This window comes from Leuciscus leuciscus (assembly GCF_965113295.1).
Source record: "Leuciscus leuciscus genome assembly, chromosome: 6".
In the NCBI taxonomy this organism is placed as follows: Eukaryota; Metazoa; Chordata; class Actinopteri; order Cypriniformes; family Leuciscidae; genus Leuciscus; species Leuciscus leuciscus.
In genome coordinates, this window is record NC_138730.1 from 35,418,285 (window position 1) to 35,436,579 (window position 18,295).

At 41.5% G+C, this 18,295-nt stretch overlaps 1 protein-coding gene and 1 long non-coding RNA gene across 2 annotated transcripts in view; one reads left to right on the top strand and one right to left on the bottom strand.

Moving 5' to 3' along the window:
• Positions 1-18,295, bottom strand: part of LOC309501586 — a 460,649-nt gene that overhangs the window by 175,948 nt on the left and 266,406 nt on the right. The window lies entirely within an intron of this gene.
• Positions 7,282-18,295, top strand: part of LOC309501494 (uncharacterized protein) — a 42,875-nt gene continuing 31,861 nt past the window's right edge. The window contains exons 1-2 of the mRNA XM_082173645.1: positions 7,282-7,416; positions 7,610-7,727. Of these exons, the coding sequence (XP_082029771.1) occupies positions 7,353-7,416; positions 7,610-7,727 (182 nt within the window). The 5' untranslated portion in view covers positions 7,282-7,352. The remainder of the gene's footprint in view (positions 7,417-7,609; positions 7,728-18,295) is intronic.

Sequence of the window (18,295 nt, forward strand, 5' to 3'; positions counted from 1 at the left end):
TAGAGTGTGTACACTAGTGCACTGACTGATAAAGGAAGGAAGTGCTATTCTTATGCTGCTTTTGAAAAAAACTCACTGTGGTTCTCATTCTGCGAAATTTGTTTTATATTTGTACTTGTGCGAGTAACAGAGGTCAGTTTTACTTTAATGATTGCTCAACTGGATACAATGATGTGCTTCTCCAATAGGTGATTTTCCTCCACTATACTGCTGTCTTATTGTTACAAAAACCAGAATACCAGTTGAAAACATTGTATATTATGAAATACAGGATAAGTGGATATGTCCTATCAGAGCTGTAAGGCAAGTTCAAAGTTATGATGACATCACAATATAAAGTAGGCCTACACAGATTCTGTTATAAATGGGTTGATAATTAAAGCTCCAGTCCGTAACTTTTTGGGGTTCAAAATTATCCAAAATAAATTTTTGAGCAAGTACATAACCAACCAGTGTTCAAAACTATCTGCTTTCCGTAGCTCGATTCAAAATGGTAAGCTTGTAATAATGTTTTTCATTCCAGTGGTACTGGTGGATTTCCGCGGGAAATTCGAGCATGTCTTTGCGTCATTACGTCACATCTGTTCACATAAAGAAGGAGTCTCAGCTAGTAGGCTATATTGCTTGGGAGGATGTTGGAGGTGGAGATTTATAGCCTTTTCTCACAGCACTTGATATAATTAAACATATTAATTTGATGGCGGATCCAGAAAGGTTCAAACGACAATCACCAGTGACAAGATTCACCCGTTGTAAAATGCAAAAGACTTCGTTCGGACTGGCTACAGAATAAAAGAGACTGCACCCAGGCCCATGCGAAAACAAGGACAAACATCGGAAGGGCCTGTGTCGAATGCTGTGTCGAGGCACAACTCACGTAAAGTTGATAATTCCACGAATGACTGCAATTGCAGCTTTCAAACAGAGATGGCGACAAAGAGGAAAAGCTACGGACTGCAGCTTTAAGCAATGAGCTATTTTCTTCTTCCACTTTTTACAGGTTCCGCACCAAAAAGAATATAACAATTTGTTCAGATTCGTGTGACAAATGGACAAAACGTGTTATGAAGGCACTGACAAAGGAACCTTCCATAGAACATTATTTGTGTCCTACAACAACAGCAAAGTTGATCTCAACTACAATTACAACAATCTTTACAACAGAAACTAAAACTTAGACCAGCAGAAGTCAAATAAAACCAATCATGTACAACAGCTAATTAGCGATGTGGACGGAAGGAGTTCCTTTGATGTCATCATGTGATTTTTAACAATTTAAAATTTGAATGAACACTTCAGAAATACTGACACTGTTGGAGTAACTTGTAATACCTTAATTTTAGTGGAGATGACATTATAGCTTTATAAAAGAGCATACCCGTCCGTCGGATGAGACATTAAAGGTCCCGTTTTATGCCCCTTTTCACAAGATGTAAAATAAGTCTCTGATGTCCCCAGAGTGTGTATGTGAAGTTTGAGCTCAAAATACCCAACAGATCATTTTTTACAGCATGTTTAAATTGACATTTTTTGGGGCTCAGAAAAACGAGCTGTTTCAGTGTGTGCCCTTTAAATGCAAATGAGCTGCTGCTGGACGACACAGGGGGCGGAGCTTCATGAGCTCGCGCTCAGTCTGTCAGGAAAAATTCATCTCACGGAATGATGATAATATCAGAAACTCTCAGTAACGGCGTTCATTTCGAGTCGGACAATAATGCCTACAGAGTCAGAGTGCTGTATAGAGATGAAACAGGTATGGTTTAGTAGTTTAATTACGGTTATTATAACGTATTTGTCATCTGCTTGTAGGCTATGTATCCATTATTTATTAATAGCCTACAAGTCTGCTGTCTGAATGATGATCAAACATGTACTGATGAGTTTAATAAAGTTTATTGTATATCACACAAAAGATGAAGCGTCAGTTTTACTTCAGAAAATCACCATAAGAGCTGAGTAAACACAGTAGCCCAAGTTATAAGAAGTGCGCAAGTAGCCAGTAGAGTTGAGGGAGCATTCCTGTGGGCGGAGGTTAGTCAAGAAACGGTTCTAGTGACATCATTAAAGAAGGAAGTAGAGGGATGTAGTCCAATCGAGCCGCTTTTTGTAGTCAACTTCTGTTAAATAAAATATCTCGCTTGGCATTGAACTTTGAGCTTTATCATTTTACAGATATTATTTATGCTCTAACAGCAACATTACACACTAACTAAAGTTTGAAACATGGGATCACGCAGAACGGGACCTTTAAACTGAGGTCCTGACTCTCTGTGGTCATTAAAAATCCCATGGCACTTCTCGTAAAAGAGAAGAAGTGTCTCCGGTGTTCTGGCCACATCCCCTCCAGTGGCCCTTGCCAATCATGGCCTCCTAATAATCCCCATCCACTGAATTGGCTCTACCACTGTCTCTCCTCTCCACCTATAGCTGGTGTGTGGTGAGCGCACTGGCGCCGTTGTACTGTGGCTGCCGTCGCATCATCCAAGTGGATGCTGCACACTGGTGGTGGTTGAGGAGAGACCCCGACATGATTGTAAAGCGCTTTGGGTGTACAGTACATATGAAAAAGCGCTATATTAATGCCTCATTCATTCATTCATTCATACATGTGTTTTTTTTCACATCAGTTTTCACATCGTCAGTGTAAGATGACTGATGTGCTTAATTAATAGAGGATGAAACTCTATTAAGGTGCTGTAATTTAGACAGACAACAAAATACCAATTAATAATGTATTGCATTATGTTCAGGCTATTATGTTGCATCAGATATGTTCACAGTATCACAATTTCACAATACATTTTAAATATTGCACAAGATACTTAATTATATGGATTTCTAGGTAAATTCTATACTGTTCTTCTTAGTTCTTCTTGGTTATACAGACTTCTGGCTAACTGCTAATATATCTAGTCAAATATATTGCAGTATTCAAACCACAAAAGATCCAGAGAACAGTTGGACTACCACTATACCAGAGCTGGATAATTCATAATAATAATAGTTGTGGATAATTTCATATGGGATTGGTGATGATATGTTTTGGGTTTTTTATTGACATGCAGAATAATGTTTTTTTTTAATTTTTTTTTTAATTGTTTTCTAACTAACAAGTTTTGAGTTGTATTTTTCATACCAAAAACAAAAACAAACCAGCATTTCATGAAATTGTGGACTACAGAGTTCAAGAAACCCCACTTTGCTCTGTCAGAGCAGTACTGTAAGTTCAGGACTAAAATCAATATTCCTGTTTACATGGCTACCATAACTTTTTTTTTTTTTTTTTTTTAGCTTTTTTTAGCTCTTTTTTTACTTGTTTTAATATTTCAACTATGATCTGATAGCATTATCTATTATTCTTATTGGACTTTATAGAAATGTGTGTTTTAAAATACAATATTAAAACAATCTATGTACACATTTGCATATGTACAGATTCATAACTGTGGAGAACAACATAATACACTGTAAAAAATGTCTAGCCTCTCCAAGTCAAAATTTTCTAGTGACTGGTCACATCTACATTTTTAAATTGGCCCAAGTGCAATTCTTGTTGCAATAGTCTGTTAACATTGGCTCAATGAGAAATAATACGTCAGACTAATTGAAAAATGTAGATGTTATCAGTCACTAGAAATTTTTGACTTGGGGATGTAATTTTTTTTTTTACAGTGTATGCTCTTCTCCAGTAGAAGACTGGGTCCAGAATTACATAACTCAAAAAAAAAAAAAAAAAAAAAAAACACTGAAAAAACAGACCAGAGAGATTTTTACTTTTGTTTAAAGAAGGAACAAGCTAAATACTCCTGTATCAAAGAGACGTAAAACATATTCTGAAAACTTTGTACAACTTTTTATGGCTTTTTATCCTCGTATACAGATAATCCCAGGATGACTTCTAAGTGTAATAAATGAATAAGGTGATGGCAGTGAAAAATCTGCACTTTTATTTCACTCACAAAGTTCATCTCTGTTTTGTCATGATTTTTGTTCATGTTTTGTGTAGTAACCTTTACACAACGCAGACAACCGACCAGTTACATAGGTGACGAAAAGTGATCGATTTAAAACCTTGTAGGGTATTATTTGAATTTTGAAAGATATTTGAACCTACAAATACACTTCCAGATACATACACACTTACACAGAGGCCCGAAGCGCATATGGAAAGGAACAATGTAGACACCAGAAGCCTCCTTGACTGAGGCCAGGGCCGTAGCTGGATTCGGGGCACCCTGAAAAATATTGATGTGGGCCCCCACCACCCTCCACCAATATCATACTGTACAATAGATGAGCATGGAGGCTCACGTATAACAGAAGATGGTGATGTTGTTGTAAAACCTTTATTTTAAAAGTTAAATGTTTATATAAAAATTACATCTAATAAAAACTAATAAAAAAGCAAGAAATTGTTAAATAATAAATCCAATTTAAAAAAAGTAACAGCAAAATAATTTTTTTTTTTTTTTCAATCAGTCTGTTATAATTCATAAATCAAAAAGTAAACATTTAGAAATTGACAAGAATGCAGTCAAATTTTACAAATAAAATAATTTATTGTCTTATTTTTTTTAATAAAGATCATAATGGAACTGGTAATATTATTAAATAAAGCTATTCATCCAAGTGCAGTATGTTGTATTCATGTTTTCTTGATGTAATAAATACATCATCAGCCGGCAGGTCAGGTGCATAATGAAATGCGTCGTGACTCGAGTCCATGGTTTTTTTTTAAACTCTTTTTACAATAGTGTAAAAAGACAGGAATTTTGACCACGTAATTTTTCGGTCGAGTGTGGTGCGCACCGATAATGAAGAGTGACAGAACCCGGCAGGCTGAAGACGGTAGTTTTCTTATTCCCAGCGAAATAACAATACAACCTGCCTTTAAGAACGTCTAGATTGACTGGGATACAACAACTCTCCTGGCCTCCCTCTCCTTCTTTTCATGGCGTTTCTGGTTCCCTGATTTATGTTTTCTTTTCCCCAAAATTTTCAGTCAGTTAGTCGCCTGCTCTTCCACCAAGTTCATCTTTAACTTAAAGGGTTAGTTCACCCGAAAAAAAATAAAATTCTGTCAGTAATTACTCACCCTCATGTTGTTCCAACCCCGTAAGACCTTTGTTCATCTTCAGAACACAAATTAAGATATTTTTGATTAAATCTGAGAGCTGGCTCACTGCTCCATAGGCTTCTAAGACACTATAACTTGCTGGCCCAGAAAATGCATTAAAGAGATCGTTAATATAGTCCAAGTGACTACAGTGGCTCAATCTTAAGTTTATAAAGCGACGAGAATACTTTTTGTGTGCAAAAAAAACAAACATAACAACTTTATTCCGCTATTCATTTCCTTCTCTCTGGACCTCGAGTTTTTTCACGTAGTATAACTGCGTAGCGCTTCTGTGTTGCACGTCACACGCATCACACACATGACCAGCGTCGGCCAATAGTGAGCCTACGTGTGACGTACAACACAGACGCGCTGCGCTAAAACACTACGTGAACTCACTCGAGGCCCAGAGAGAAGGAAATGAATAGTGGAATAAAGTCGTTATTTTTGTTTGTTTTTTTGCGCACAAAAAGTATTCTCGTCGCTTTATAAACTTAAGATTGAGCCACTGTATTCACATAGACTATATTAACGATCTCTTTAATGCATTTTCTGGGCCAGCAAGTTATAGTGTCTTAGAAGCCTATGGAAGAGTGAGCCAGCTCTCAGATTTAATAAAAAATATCTTAATTTGTGTTCCGAAGATGAACGAAAGTCTTACGGGGTTGGAACAACATGAGGGTGAGTAATTACTGACAGAATTTTCATTTTTGGGTGAACTGCTGCTTTAAGGCACTGTCGCCTCAACTCTGATTGGTTCTGTTCACGAGCTGGGGTGGGACTTACAATTGGGTCCATCTGATGTTTGTCACTGACTGAATAATTAATAAATACTTTAGATCGGACTAAACCATTTTTAGGGAGGTAAGAGAAGCAGATATTTGGAAAAAAAATATTTGAACCAAATTGTATGTTTTTGTGGCTGTTTATCAGGCTGCTGATAAATATTATAATTTTTCATTCAACAGGGGCCTATATTGTATAACTGCTGGATTTTGTGGGGCCCCCTGGGCAGTAGGGGCCCCTGTAATTGTCACCACCTTTCAACCCACTAGCGACGGCCCTGACTAAGGCAATAGAAGGTTGATGTCACATGATTTAGTTCCTCTGGAAAAAACCCAAGAAACTGCATAAGGAACAATGTAACCCAGTTCCGTATATATATGACTGCTTTTTGATTGTTGGTTGTTGCATTTTTGATTTTGATGCCGTGTGCATCCCTGGGGAGAAATCAGCTCTCTTCCAGTTCAGTTTATTAACTGAGATTCTTTTTGCTTATATTGCTCTGCTGTATTATCTTAACTTGAAAACCTCGGATGAGAACAAGTTATTTTTTACATCTATTGCTTGAACTGCTTACAAGGTAAACAGCCTGTGTAATTTTCCACTCATACAGGACTGCCCTGTTGAGATTGGATAAGCTGAAGTATAGTAACCTTTTGATGATTTGTCAACCTGTAACCTTTTGATGATTTGCTACAAATATTAATTATTGTGTAACCAGTATTTTTATCTTTTGTTCAAATAAATTTGTATTTTATAAAGACAAACACTGTTAAATTTTACTTCAGCTTACAAAGACAGTTCTATAAGTAATAGACAGAGCATTATATTATATTTTGCAAGACCAAGGGCAACGAAGGATCCAGGAAAGATTCTGCTGGAGGGTAACCATGAATTTGATCAATGTGCCAAGTTGTCAATGATTGTTATTGTTTCACGAGAGTGTAGGGACACACCTAGATTTACTGCTATAGATTAAACAAGATAGTGAGGATTTAATCCTATTCTGACCTGACAGCAAAAGACTACCTAGCTACTTCGATACTAGGGGTTCTTCAGTAAATGAGATAAATACCAGATCTCACCACAACCTAACCAGGGACAGAGGCTGCAAGTGAGCTATTATGAGATTAAATTATGTATAGAACATGAATTCAACTGAATTTTCACTTGGACCAAAACTGTAGGCCTCGATGAACTGAATTCAGTCATGTTGAATGCTCATTGTGAATTATGTAACCCCTTATTTTCCTCTATGTGGTTGAGTGCATCTCTTTCTCTCTCACGTTTGGCTTCCACTCATCAGTCATCTTTTCCTGTCCCCGACTGAGGTGTCTGTGGGCCTAGGTGACAAAGAAAATTGATCGCAGAGGGTGGTGAGCTTTGTGTGCTGAAACATAGACCCTTCAGCCCAGCAGAAAGTTTCACACTTAGAAGTGAGCAACAGAACAAGATGAAGTTCTCTCTATTTTCTGCCGTTCTTTTCTCTATAGGATGGATGAGTGTTGTGGCATCAGGTGAGATTTGAGGATCTAAATTTCTGAGCTCTTTGGTTAAATATTGTGGTTTGACCTCAGTAACTTTCACTTGACTGAAATGTAGAAGTTGAGTTGAAATTGTATCTTTATGAGAGAGTGTACATGTGTGTACATCTAATACTGTCAAAGTAATGATTATTTACCTGTATAAAATGATGTGCTTTTCCAAAAGGTGATGATCGTCCACCAGACTGCTGTCTTACTGTTTCAAAGACCAAACCACCAGCTGCAAACATTGTGAAATATGAGATGCAGGAGCCAACACTACTATGTCCTCTCAGAGCTGTAAGGCATGTACAAAGTTGTTCAATTATATTACATTTTGAAAGTTTTTTTTTTTTTTTGGTTGGATAATTAAACAACGAAAGCTAAAACATCAAGTATTACTTTTTCCATGTTCAGATTCAACACCAAGAAAAACAAAATTATTTGCTCAGATCCAGATAGCAAATATGCTAAGAGAGTAATGAATATAGTGGATGGAAGAACGACAGCAAAACCTACTATGTACTATACAATTACAACAAACACGATCCCAGCTGTAACTACAACAAACACGATCCCAGCTGTAACTACAACAAACGAAAAACCGGGAAAAAAGACAGAGACCAGCACGAGTATGTATGTTTTAAAATACAAAATTAAAACAATTTTATTTAGACATTTGCATATTTACAGAATTATAACTGTGGAGAACAACATAATATGCTCTTCTCCAGTAGAAGACTGGGTCCAGGATTACATTCAGAGCTCAAACAAAAGGAAAACAACTGAAAAAACAGACCAGAGAGATTTTGCCAGTAATTACTTTTGTTTAAAGAAGGAACAAGCTAAATACTTCTGTATCAAACAGCCGTAAAACATATTCTCTTTGAAAAGTTTGTACAACTTTTTATGCTTGTATACTAATAATCTCAGGATGACTTCAAAGTCTAATAAAATGCATTGATTTAATGAATAAGGTGATGGTAGTGAAAAATCTTCATTTTTCTTTTTCACAAAGTTAATTTCTATTTTGTCATGATTTTTGTTCATGTTTTGTGTGGTGACCTTTATTTTGTGTATTTTTTTTTTCTACTTAATTTACTTAAATGCAAATATACAAGTAATTTAACTAATACATAACAGTATTAATTTATTATGTATAGCTAATTCATATTATGTTGTGTCTCTAATAGCATCTTTCTTTTTAGTCAATCTTTTTATCTCAGGTCTAATAAACATGTCTATTTTTCCCAATTAAAGACATTCAACAATAAAGTATGACTGACAGCCATTACTTTTTAACAAAGCCCTTTAGCTGTTCTAAATTCACTGTAAACCACAGCTTCTTGGGGCTTATTGCTAAATACATGTCACATAACTGTGCCTTTAAGCATTGCTCGAAGCTAAGGATTTTTCAGTCCAGTCTGCCAGCTCTGATTTTTACTTGCTCTGCCAAAATATATAGATTAATCTTTATCAAAGCTACAAAAGTAAGTCAAGAACAGTGACTGTTTTTTATCTCTTCTTATTTTATGACAGACTGCAGCACACTTATTAGGCTGCTGTCACTTTAAGATATGACACAGACAGGGGCGGTTTCTTCATTATGGTGATTGGGCAAAGCACCAAAAGGGACGGATTTTTACAATCCCATTCACATTCAACCACAGAGTTAACGCTGTCTGCCTCTGGATATAGTCCAATCAGCGTCAAGTCACGTTCTGTAGAGTACCTCCTCATTTTGGGCGATTTAACTGGTTTTAACAGATCTTTAACTGGCCGAGAATCGTGTTCCCAGACGTCCATACAAAGAAGTTTTTATTTTTTATTTTTTTTTAACTGCAGGCACTGCAATGCATTCTCTATGGGTTCCGGGAGCGCTAGCACTGAAGTGCTTTCGTCATTTTACGTAATCTTAACTTGTGCAGCGATTGGTGGAAACAAATATAGGCCTACCTCTATTGATAGGCTACTCTTTAAGCTGTAGTGACACCCAATAATTTCCTCAGTGCATAATTTACATTTAATTTCACGGACATATTCTCCATCTGTAAATGTTAGAAAATCAAGCAAATATTTCCATTTTTCTGTCAGGAGTGGACGGGCCGTCTGAAAGCTAAACTTACATGTAACGTTAGGCTACATGAACAAGTGCCACCGCGTGCATGCGCTCCACACAGACGGAGCGCAATAATTCTGACTAAAATATACATATATTTTGCTAAAATATTTGTTTTTGAATATTTGTTGGACATAAATGATACATGTAGAATGTCAAACCTACAGTTGTATTTTTATGATAGCAGTTTTGTTTTTATTTAGGCTATTTAACTATTTTAAAAATCATTATTTGTTTTTAGATTGTAATGTTACAATGTTAGAATGTAATGTGATTTGGTTATTCACTATGTTTGTTTTATGAACAATTATGAACATTGTTTGTTGGACAAAATTATTGGCCAGGATGTGAGTTTTTTTTTTTATAGAAAATAAAAATGTAAATAATTAAATTTTTCCATTGGTATTTTACAACCATATGACATGCTTTAAATGCTGAATTTTCCATGTTAATCAGTAATGGTACATTATTATCTGTCATGATTCTGCCTTCTAGTCTTTGATTTTCCCTGGTCTTGAGGCAGGATCATGACAGACCCATGTTTTATGTGTAAGCACATGGCCATTTGTTTGGGCTGTGTGCTTGCGTTGTCTTGTCACCTCACCCCGCCCCCTTGTTATCTCATCTTGTAATCATTAGATCGTTGCTTTCACCTGTGTTCCTGATTAGTTTGCTCCCTATTTAATCCCCTCATGTTTTCTGTCCTGTGTCGGTACATTGTCTAACATTGTGAAACGTTGCATGTTAGACGCTGTGAGTACTTCGTCAGAAATCTGTTTAATGAGAATTGTTAGTTTGTTTCCTGTCATCGTCAAGTCAGAGTCTAGTCTTTTGTTCATTATCTTGTCTTAGTCAAAGTGACCTCTCCTCAGTCCTGTTTTGCCCCCTCGTGGGTTTTGTTTTCTGTTTTGTGTCGAAATAAACCTGAGTGTCTGCATATCCTCTGCGTTTGGGTTCTCACTCCCTTCAACCACATGACAGAATGTACCGACCACAGAAGAACCCAGCAGACTGTATGTCTTCTCCCGCTAAACCACTGCTGACTGATCAAGAACTATGGTGGCAGGTGGCCATTGCTGACAGTGGAAATGGAAAACTTCCATTCCCTCCCCAGGGTGAGTTGTCCCTGAAGAGGTATGCCCAAGTTATTGAAGAGATTCTTCCTGCCTGAGATCCTGGTTTCTCGCTATTTCATCGCTGGTCTCAACTCTCCTCCTCCTCTGTCTGAACGAGAGGAGCTTACTCGTCGCCCATTTCGAGCAATGGTGGATTGCTTGTCTCAGAGAGAGCCAAAGGGTCCCACGAGGTCTTCATCTGCCATGCTTCCAGTGGTCCCAGAGGGTCGAGTCCTTGCTGTCGTCACTCAAGGGGATCAGGCTCTCTCCGTTTCTTCTCCCGAGGTTGCATCCACACCCACCGAGCTCCGTGGCAAACGAGGGAGACGGGTTTCATGGGATTCTCCTTCAGAATCATCCTCGACAGAGTCAATGCTGCCGGAGGCCGCCCTTCCAGCACCAATTATGGTCCCAGCGGAGCTTCTCCAACCGGCCACTAGTCCAGCTATAACTTCCGCACCTCAACCTAGGAGAAAGAAGAGGAGAAGGGGAGCCTCCCGTCCTTCGTCTTTGGCTGTCCCAGAGCCCGCTACTGCAAGCGCCGTCCCAGAGCCCACTTCTGCAAGCGCTGTCCCAGAGCCTGCTACTGCAAGCGCTGTCCCAGGCGCTGTCCCAGAGCCCGCTTCTGCAAGCGCTGTCCCAGAGCCCACGACTGCAAGCGCCGTCCCAGAGCCCGCAACTACAAACGCTGTCCCAGAGCCCGCTACGGCAAGCGTTGTCCCAGAGTCCGCTGCTGAAGGCGCTATCCCCGGATCTGCTGAGAGAGTTGTGGCCGATCTAGCCGCAAAAGAGGTTCTGCAAGCAGTTTCTGCCCAAAACGAGATGCCTGTCGTCTTAGCTGCTCGAGCCGTTTTTGACTATCTTACCGCTCTTGCCAAGATCCTTGAAATGCCACCCAGACCCAAGTTACTTTCAAGTCACAGACCCTCGACATCAGACAGTGCTTCCCCTGAGTCAAGTGGGTTTGGTCTGAAGGATTCAAGGGAATCTGACGCGTCAAGCATGAATGATTCTGATGTCCTGTCCCGAGTCCTGTCCCGAGTCAAGCGCAGCCTGGAGTCATCGGCCCAGAGGGACCATTCCGGTCCATCTGTCCTTTCAAACAGGGTCCTGTCCCACAGTCACCCGCTTCATCCCCTGCTTTGTCTCCCGTGTCGTCGCACCCTGTTGTCCCCATCAAGTCTCCTGCCAAGTTGCCATGTGTTTCCCCTGTCACCCCTGTCGCTGTCCAGCCCCGGACTGTTTTCACCAAGACTGTACCTCGTGTTTCTTCGTCAATGCCTGCCCATAACCCCTGTCCTAAGCCCTCGCCCCGTAAACCCAAGCCCACCAGTCCTCCTATTCACCCTGGACAATCCCCCATGAACTCTGTGTTTCCTCCACCTCCCCTGCCTTGTTTATTGTTTTTGGTGTTTCACCCTAACCCAGTTATTGTCATTTCTTGTTTGCCTTTATTGTTATTTGTTATGTTTTGTTGGTTTGTGTCCTTGTCTCAGTCCGTCATGTTTAGTGTCACCTTGGGGAGCGTCTGGAAGCCGCTCCTTAAGGTGGGGGTTCTGTCATGATTCTGCCTTCTAGTCTTTGATTTTCCCTGGTCTTGAGGCAGGATCATGACAGACCCATGTTTTATGTGTAAGCACATGGCCATTTGTTTGGGCTGTGTGCTTGCGTTGTCTTGTCACCTCACCCCGCCCCCTTGTTATCTCATCTTGTAATCATTAGATCGTTGCTTTCACCTGTGTTCCTGATTAGTTTGCTCCCTATTTAATCCCCTCATGTTTTCTGTCCTGTGTCGGTACATTGTCTAACATTGTGAAACGTTGCATGTTAAACGCTGTGAGTACTTCGTCAGAAATCTGTTTAATGAGAATTGTTAGTTTGTTTCCTGTCATCAAGTCAGAGTCTAGTCTTTTGTTCATTATCTTGTCTTAGTCAAAGTGACCTCTCCTCAGTCCTGTTTTGCCCCCTCGTGGGTTTTGTTTTCTGTTTTGTGTCGAAATAAACCTGAGTGTCTGCATATCCTCTGCGTTTGGGTTCTCACTCTCTTCAACCACATGACTATTATCACTGTTAAATGGTTATTTAACAAGCTTACATTCAGTCCTGCATTACTAATTCAGTTTGTTTGCTCGGCCAGCTGTTAAACATACTCGGCCTGTTAAATAGCTGTGTTGCAAAATTGAAATACTCACATGACTTTGAAATGATAATATTAACAGATGAAATAAAGCTGTATCAATGTAAGCAGCCTTTGCTCTTTTGGCCAAATTCCAGTTTCATCACATTACTCATCATTATTCACCTTTGAAATGTATGTGTAGGCTAATCCTCTGCGCGCGTAATAGGCCTACAGCCGTCCTGAAAGCCTACCTCTCCAGCTCTCTTCGATAATAGACTAGGAGCTGTAGAATAAGGATTGAAAATGATGAAACTATGTGAATCACGCTTACTCTAGGAATAAGTAAAATGACGTCAATCCAGAAATGTTGAAACACAAAGACTAAACTTTTGCTGAGTGGATTTATACAGCAATAGCCTAGCCTCCATACGCCCCCATGAAGGCATCTCAGTAGACAGGATGTGGCAGGATTTGTTGTTATTCTCCTTATCCTCCTGCCTGCGGACGCAGCCATTATTATTGTGGTGTACACTATTGATGGAGTTCGAATCTTTTTTTGTTGATTTAGTGTAGCCTACATCTGCCTTTACAGGTGATCAGGTAACTTTGTTTTACATCTTTACATTGATACGAACAACATCACGATGTAGGGTAGTGGGAAAGTTTACATATGTAATGAACGGCGAATAAGCCTACCAAACTTCGTTTGTGAGCAGACTTGTCGGACTCTGCGGCGATCTGATATCAACACAGTTAGTAGAAGTAGGAAACAAATTAAAAATTTTCTTGAAACGTCACATACGCTTAGTTTTATTTTAATAGAAAATTGTATGTAAAAAGGCGGTTTCACTTTATTTTGATGGTCCCTTTAACACATTCTGTTGACTATAAGTAGCGTCGCACCTACATGTCTACTAACTCTCATTAGAGTGTTAGTAGAGTATTAGTAGACTGGTAGGGTTATGGTTAGAATAAGTTGACATGTAGTTGCAAAGTTACTTATAGTCAGTAGAATGTCTGTTGGAGGAGCATCACAATAAAGAGTTAGTAGATATTAAGCAGACACTCTACTAATACTCTAATGAAAGTTAGTTGACATGTAGTTGCAAAGCTACTTAGTCAACAGAATGTTCAAAAGGGACCATCAAAATAAAGTGTTACCAAAAAGGCTAATAGCAATATGTAGATATTGCTAATATCTAGGCATTATTTGTGCACAACTCAGTACTATAAGATAACATGTGGAGGTAGGCTACGTTTGTTGTTGAAACGACAAAAAAAAAATTCTATTTCAGTCACATTCTCTTTCTTTCTCTCTCTCTCTCTCTCTCTCTCTCTCCCTGAGGATTGTGGGTAGCGGCGAGAGCGTTTGCATCAGAGCACGTTGTTTTTTCGGCGTTCCCTGTTTGTTTTTTTCTTTATTTCTCCTTAAATAAAAACTGTTTTTTAAGTAAATTGTTAGATTAACTTCGGAGCGCTGACTACGGTCAGCGCAAATTTGCGCGCAGGTATGGAGCTAGGCAGTGATTTTTCACGTTTGACCCTCGACCATGGTTGCAAGTGTACGCCGGATGACTCTATGTCAATTGAGGACGTACTGATGGCGATCAGCGAACAGGTTGGTGGTTTAAATATTAAATCTGCCTCAAGGATGAACAGAGCACTCGTTATATTTCTTAAAGAAGTTTCAATGGTTGATGAACTGTAAGAGAAAGGACTTGTTGTGAATGATACATTTTTACCAATACTGCCTTTGTCAAATCCTTCTAAGAAAGTTGTGCTTTCAAACGTGCCACGGTTCATAAAAGAAGGAACTTTGAAAGAAATTCTTGAACGGTACGGAAAATTAACTGCTCCGATTAAGATGATTCCGTTGGGTCTTAAAAATCCAAACTTTAAACATGTCATGTCTTTCCGACGTTTTACGTATATGATACCCAATTCGCAAAATGAGCCGGGGGGATGAAAGTATAGACGCACAAAAAGTACCTTCTCAGTCTAAAAACAGAGATGAAGATTTATTGATGGAGTATGTAGAAACAAACTACAAAAATGATGATAAATCGGATGAAGAAGTAAATGGAAATTGTAGTCAGTCGTTTACAGCCGGCTCTAGTGTCGCCAGGTCTGATAGTGATTCAGATGAATGTGAGAGTGTAGGGAGTTTTTTAGAAATGGGAGACATTGATTCTCAAACAGGCACTTCAGAATTGAGTGGCTGTGAAATAAAAGTTTATTCCACAAGAGAGATTAGTGCTTTCCTTGACGAAACGTACTCGGTTACTAAGTACTGCGTAAGATATCTTACGCTAGGGGAAAATCCTTTTTCGAGATATTGAAGCCAAAAATTATCCTTAATTTTGTAATAATGCAAAACGCGTTGCGGCAGCATGCAGACATAGGCGAGACAGCTCGTGCGCCTATTGGCTGCTCTGCGGCAACTGCAGCAGCCTATCGAGCGAGGCCTGGCGTGACGCCAGACCCAATCAGGGCACTTCGCGCCCGCTGCGTCACATCCCGCCGAAATGGGCGTGGTCTAGGCCTATAAATACCGCTCGCAGGCAGCTATTATCTGGTTTTTCATCATCGAAGCAACCAGAGCGTGTGCATGCACGGCAAGATACGCAGTACTCGTTCCCTCTTCTAGAGAGAACCGAGGTTACGTTAGTAACCGAGTACGTTCTCTTACGAGAGGTCTCTCGTACTGCGTAAGATATCTTACGCTAGGGGACCCAATGCAAAACGCCGTGCATGCTGAGATCTGACACCAAAGACCCAAGGGCGAAAGCCCGGGGTACATATAGTGCACAATCACTCAGGGAACTCACAGGGAGTCCGGGAAGAGGGAGGGGCGAAGCCGCACTCTTCCACATATGGCAGCGTCGCTGAGACGCGAATTTCATCATACAGACAGGGCGGGGTACGGCCTGAACTGATGGGGGAATGTGGGTCTTACACAGTTTGCCCAGGCACATCTCGTGCTGCTACTTTTTTACTGTCGAACATTGAGCTGTGCTCAGTAGACGCAGCATTCTGAGCTGATCGCATCAGGTCAGACAATACTGGTAAACTTAGACCGACAGCAGCCTGGCCTGCAGGGCGGGAACCTCTAGGTTATAAAACCTTATAAATGTAGACGGGGAGGCCCAGCCTGCCGCCATACAAATATCTTGCAAGGCAATCCCACTTGACCAGGCCATGCCTCTCGTGGAGTGCGCTCTGAAACCCAACGTGCACTGCATGCCCTTGGAGGCGTATGCCAGCGCTATAGCATCAACTATCCATCTGTATAGGCTCTGTTTCGACGCGGCTAGTCCCTTAGAACGTCCGCTAAACGAAACAAAGAGCTGCTCCGTCTGTCTGAAACCAGACGAGCGAGACACATAAGCTCGTAATGCCCTGACTGGGCAAAGGAGGCTCGCGTCTCTTTCCTCATCAGGGACCGGTAGGGCTGACAGGGAGATAACCTGCGCCCTAAACGGTGTGTTGAGGGATTTCGGAACATAACCGTGCTTAGGTTTGAGTATAACTTTTGAGTCATTAGGCCCAAACTCCATGCACGCCGCGCTCACAGAGAGCGCGTGCAGATCCCCTATGCGCTTCACCGAAGCGAGAGCCAGCAAAAACACCGTCTTGAAAGACAGGTGTTTCAAATCAATTGACTGTAAAGGCTCAAATGGCGCACCTTTCATGGCTTCCAGAACCGTAGAAAGGTCCCATACGGGGACTGAGGGAGGTCTGGGAGGATTCAGTCTCTTAGCCCCTCTAAGGAAGCGGATGACTAAATCGTTCCTTCCTATTGACTGACCAAGCGTTGTTTCTGAGAACGCTGCTATAGCCGCCACATAAACTTTGAGCGTGGAGGGGGCCCTGCCCCCATCCAACAGCTCTTGTAGGAAGGAAAGCACCTCCGCCACACCACAGTCTGTGGGTGACACACTACGGGCTGTGCACCAGCCCGAAAACACTGACCATTTCGAGGAATAGAGTCGTCTCGTAGACGGAGCTCTAGCCTGCGTGATCGTGTTTAATACTCCTTCAGGGAGTCCAACATGTACCCGTTGATGGCCCAGACATGAAGGGACCATAGTTCCGGGTGAGGATGTCAGATCGAACCGTGGGCCTGTGAGAGGAGGTCTCTCCTCACTGGTACTGGCCACGGGGCAGTACTCGCTAACTGCATCACGACTGGGAACCAAGGTTGGTTTTTCCAGAACGGTGCCACCAGCAGTACTGAGCATCCTTCTTCCCTGATCCGTTCTATCACCTGAGGCAGGAGAGAGACGGGGGGAAAAGCATAGAGCGGGCGGCGGGGCCACACATGGGCCAGCGCGCTCCTGCTCTTGGAGAAAAATTCCTGACAGTGAGCGTTTTCTTGAGACGCAAACAGGTCTACTTCAGCTCTGCCGAATTTCTTCCACAGCAGTTGGACTGTCTGTGGGTGTAGAGACCACTCGCCTGCCGGAACATTGTTCCTGGACAGTCTGTCCGGTCCTATATTCAGGAGCCCTGGCACGTGCGCTGCTCTGAGCGAGCGCAGGTTGCACTGAGCCCATACCAGGAGGCGTTCTGCCAGCCTGTACAGGTTCTTGGACCTGAGGCCGCCCTGGCGATTTATGTAGGACACCACAGACATGTTGTCCGAACGGACCAAGACGTGGCGTCCTTTTATCTGGGGACAAAAACGCGTCAGCGCGTTGTCTACTGCCAGCATTTCGAGGCAGTTTATGTGCAGGAGCTTCTCCCGTTCCGACCACTGGCCGAAGAACGGTCTGCCCGTTCGCTGTGCGTTGAATGTCTACCGCGCGCTGTGGCGATAGTCGCGCTATCATGGACAGTGAGTCCAATTCTGTGCCCAGGAAAGATATCTTCTGACTGGGTAACAGAGAGCTCTTCGCCCAGTTGACACTGAGACCCAAATCCTCGAGGTGATCGAGTAAAATGGTCGTGTGTTCTATGAGCACTGCGCGAGATTGCGCTAGAATCAGCCAATCGTCCAAATAGTTCAGCACTCACATGCCTCTCATTCTGAGGGGTGCGAGCGCCGCGTCCATGCACTTCGTAAATGTACGGGGTGCCAGGGACAAACCGAATGGCAGGACTGTGTACTGATATGCCTGGCCCTCGAAGGCGAATCTCAAATATCGCCTGTGACCTGACGCTATCTGTGTTTGAAAATACGCGTCTTTCAGATCTATTGACACAAACCAATCTCCTTGGCGAATCTGCACAAGGATTTGTCTGGTCGTGAGCATCCTGAACTGTCGCTTCACAAGCACTTTGTTCAGTTGCCTTAGATCTAGTATGGGTCTGAGACCCCCGTCTTTTTTCGGTACCAGGAAGTATCTGCTGTATAGCCCTCCTTCGCTCTGAACTTGAGAGAGAGGCTCTATGGCCCCTTTGCTCAATAGTTTCGCCACTTCGGCTCGAAGTAAATGTGCTACTTCTTTTTTTACCGTGGTCTCGACGCGCGCCACATAGCGGCGAGGGCGTCGGCGAAACTGCAGCGAATAGCCTCTT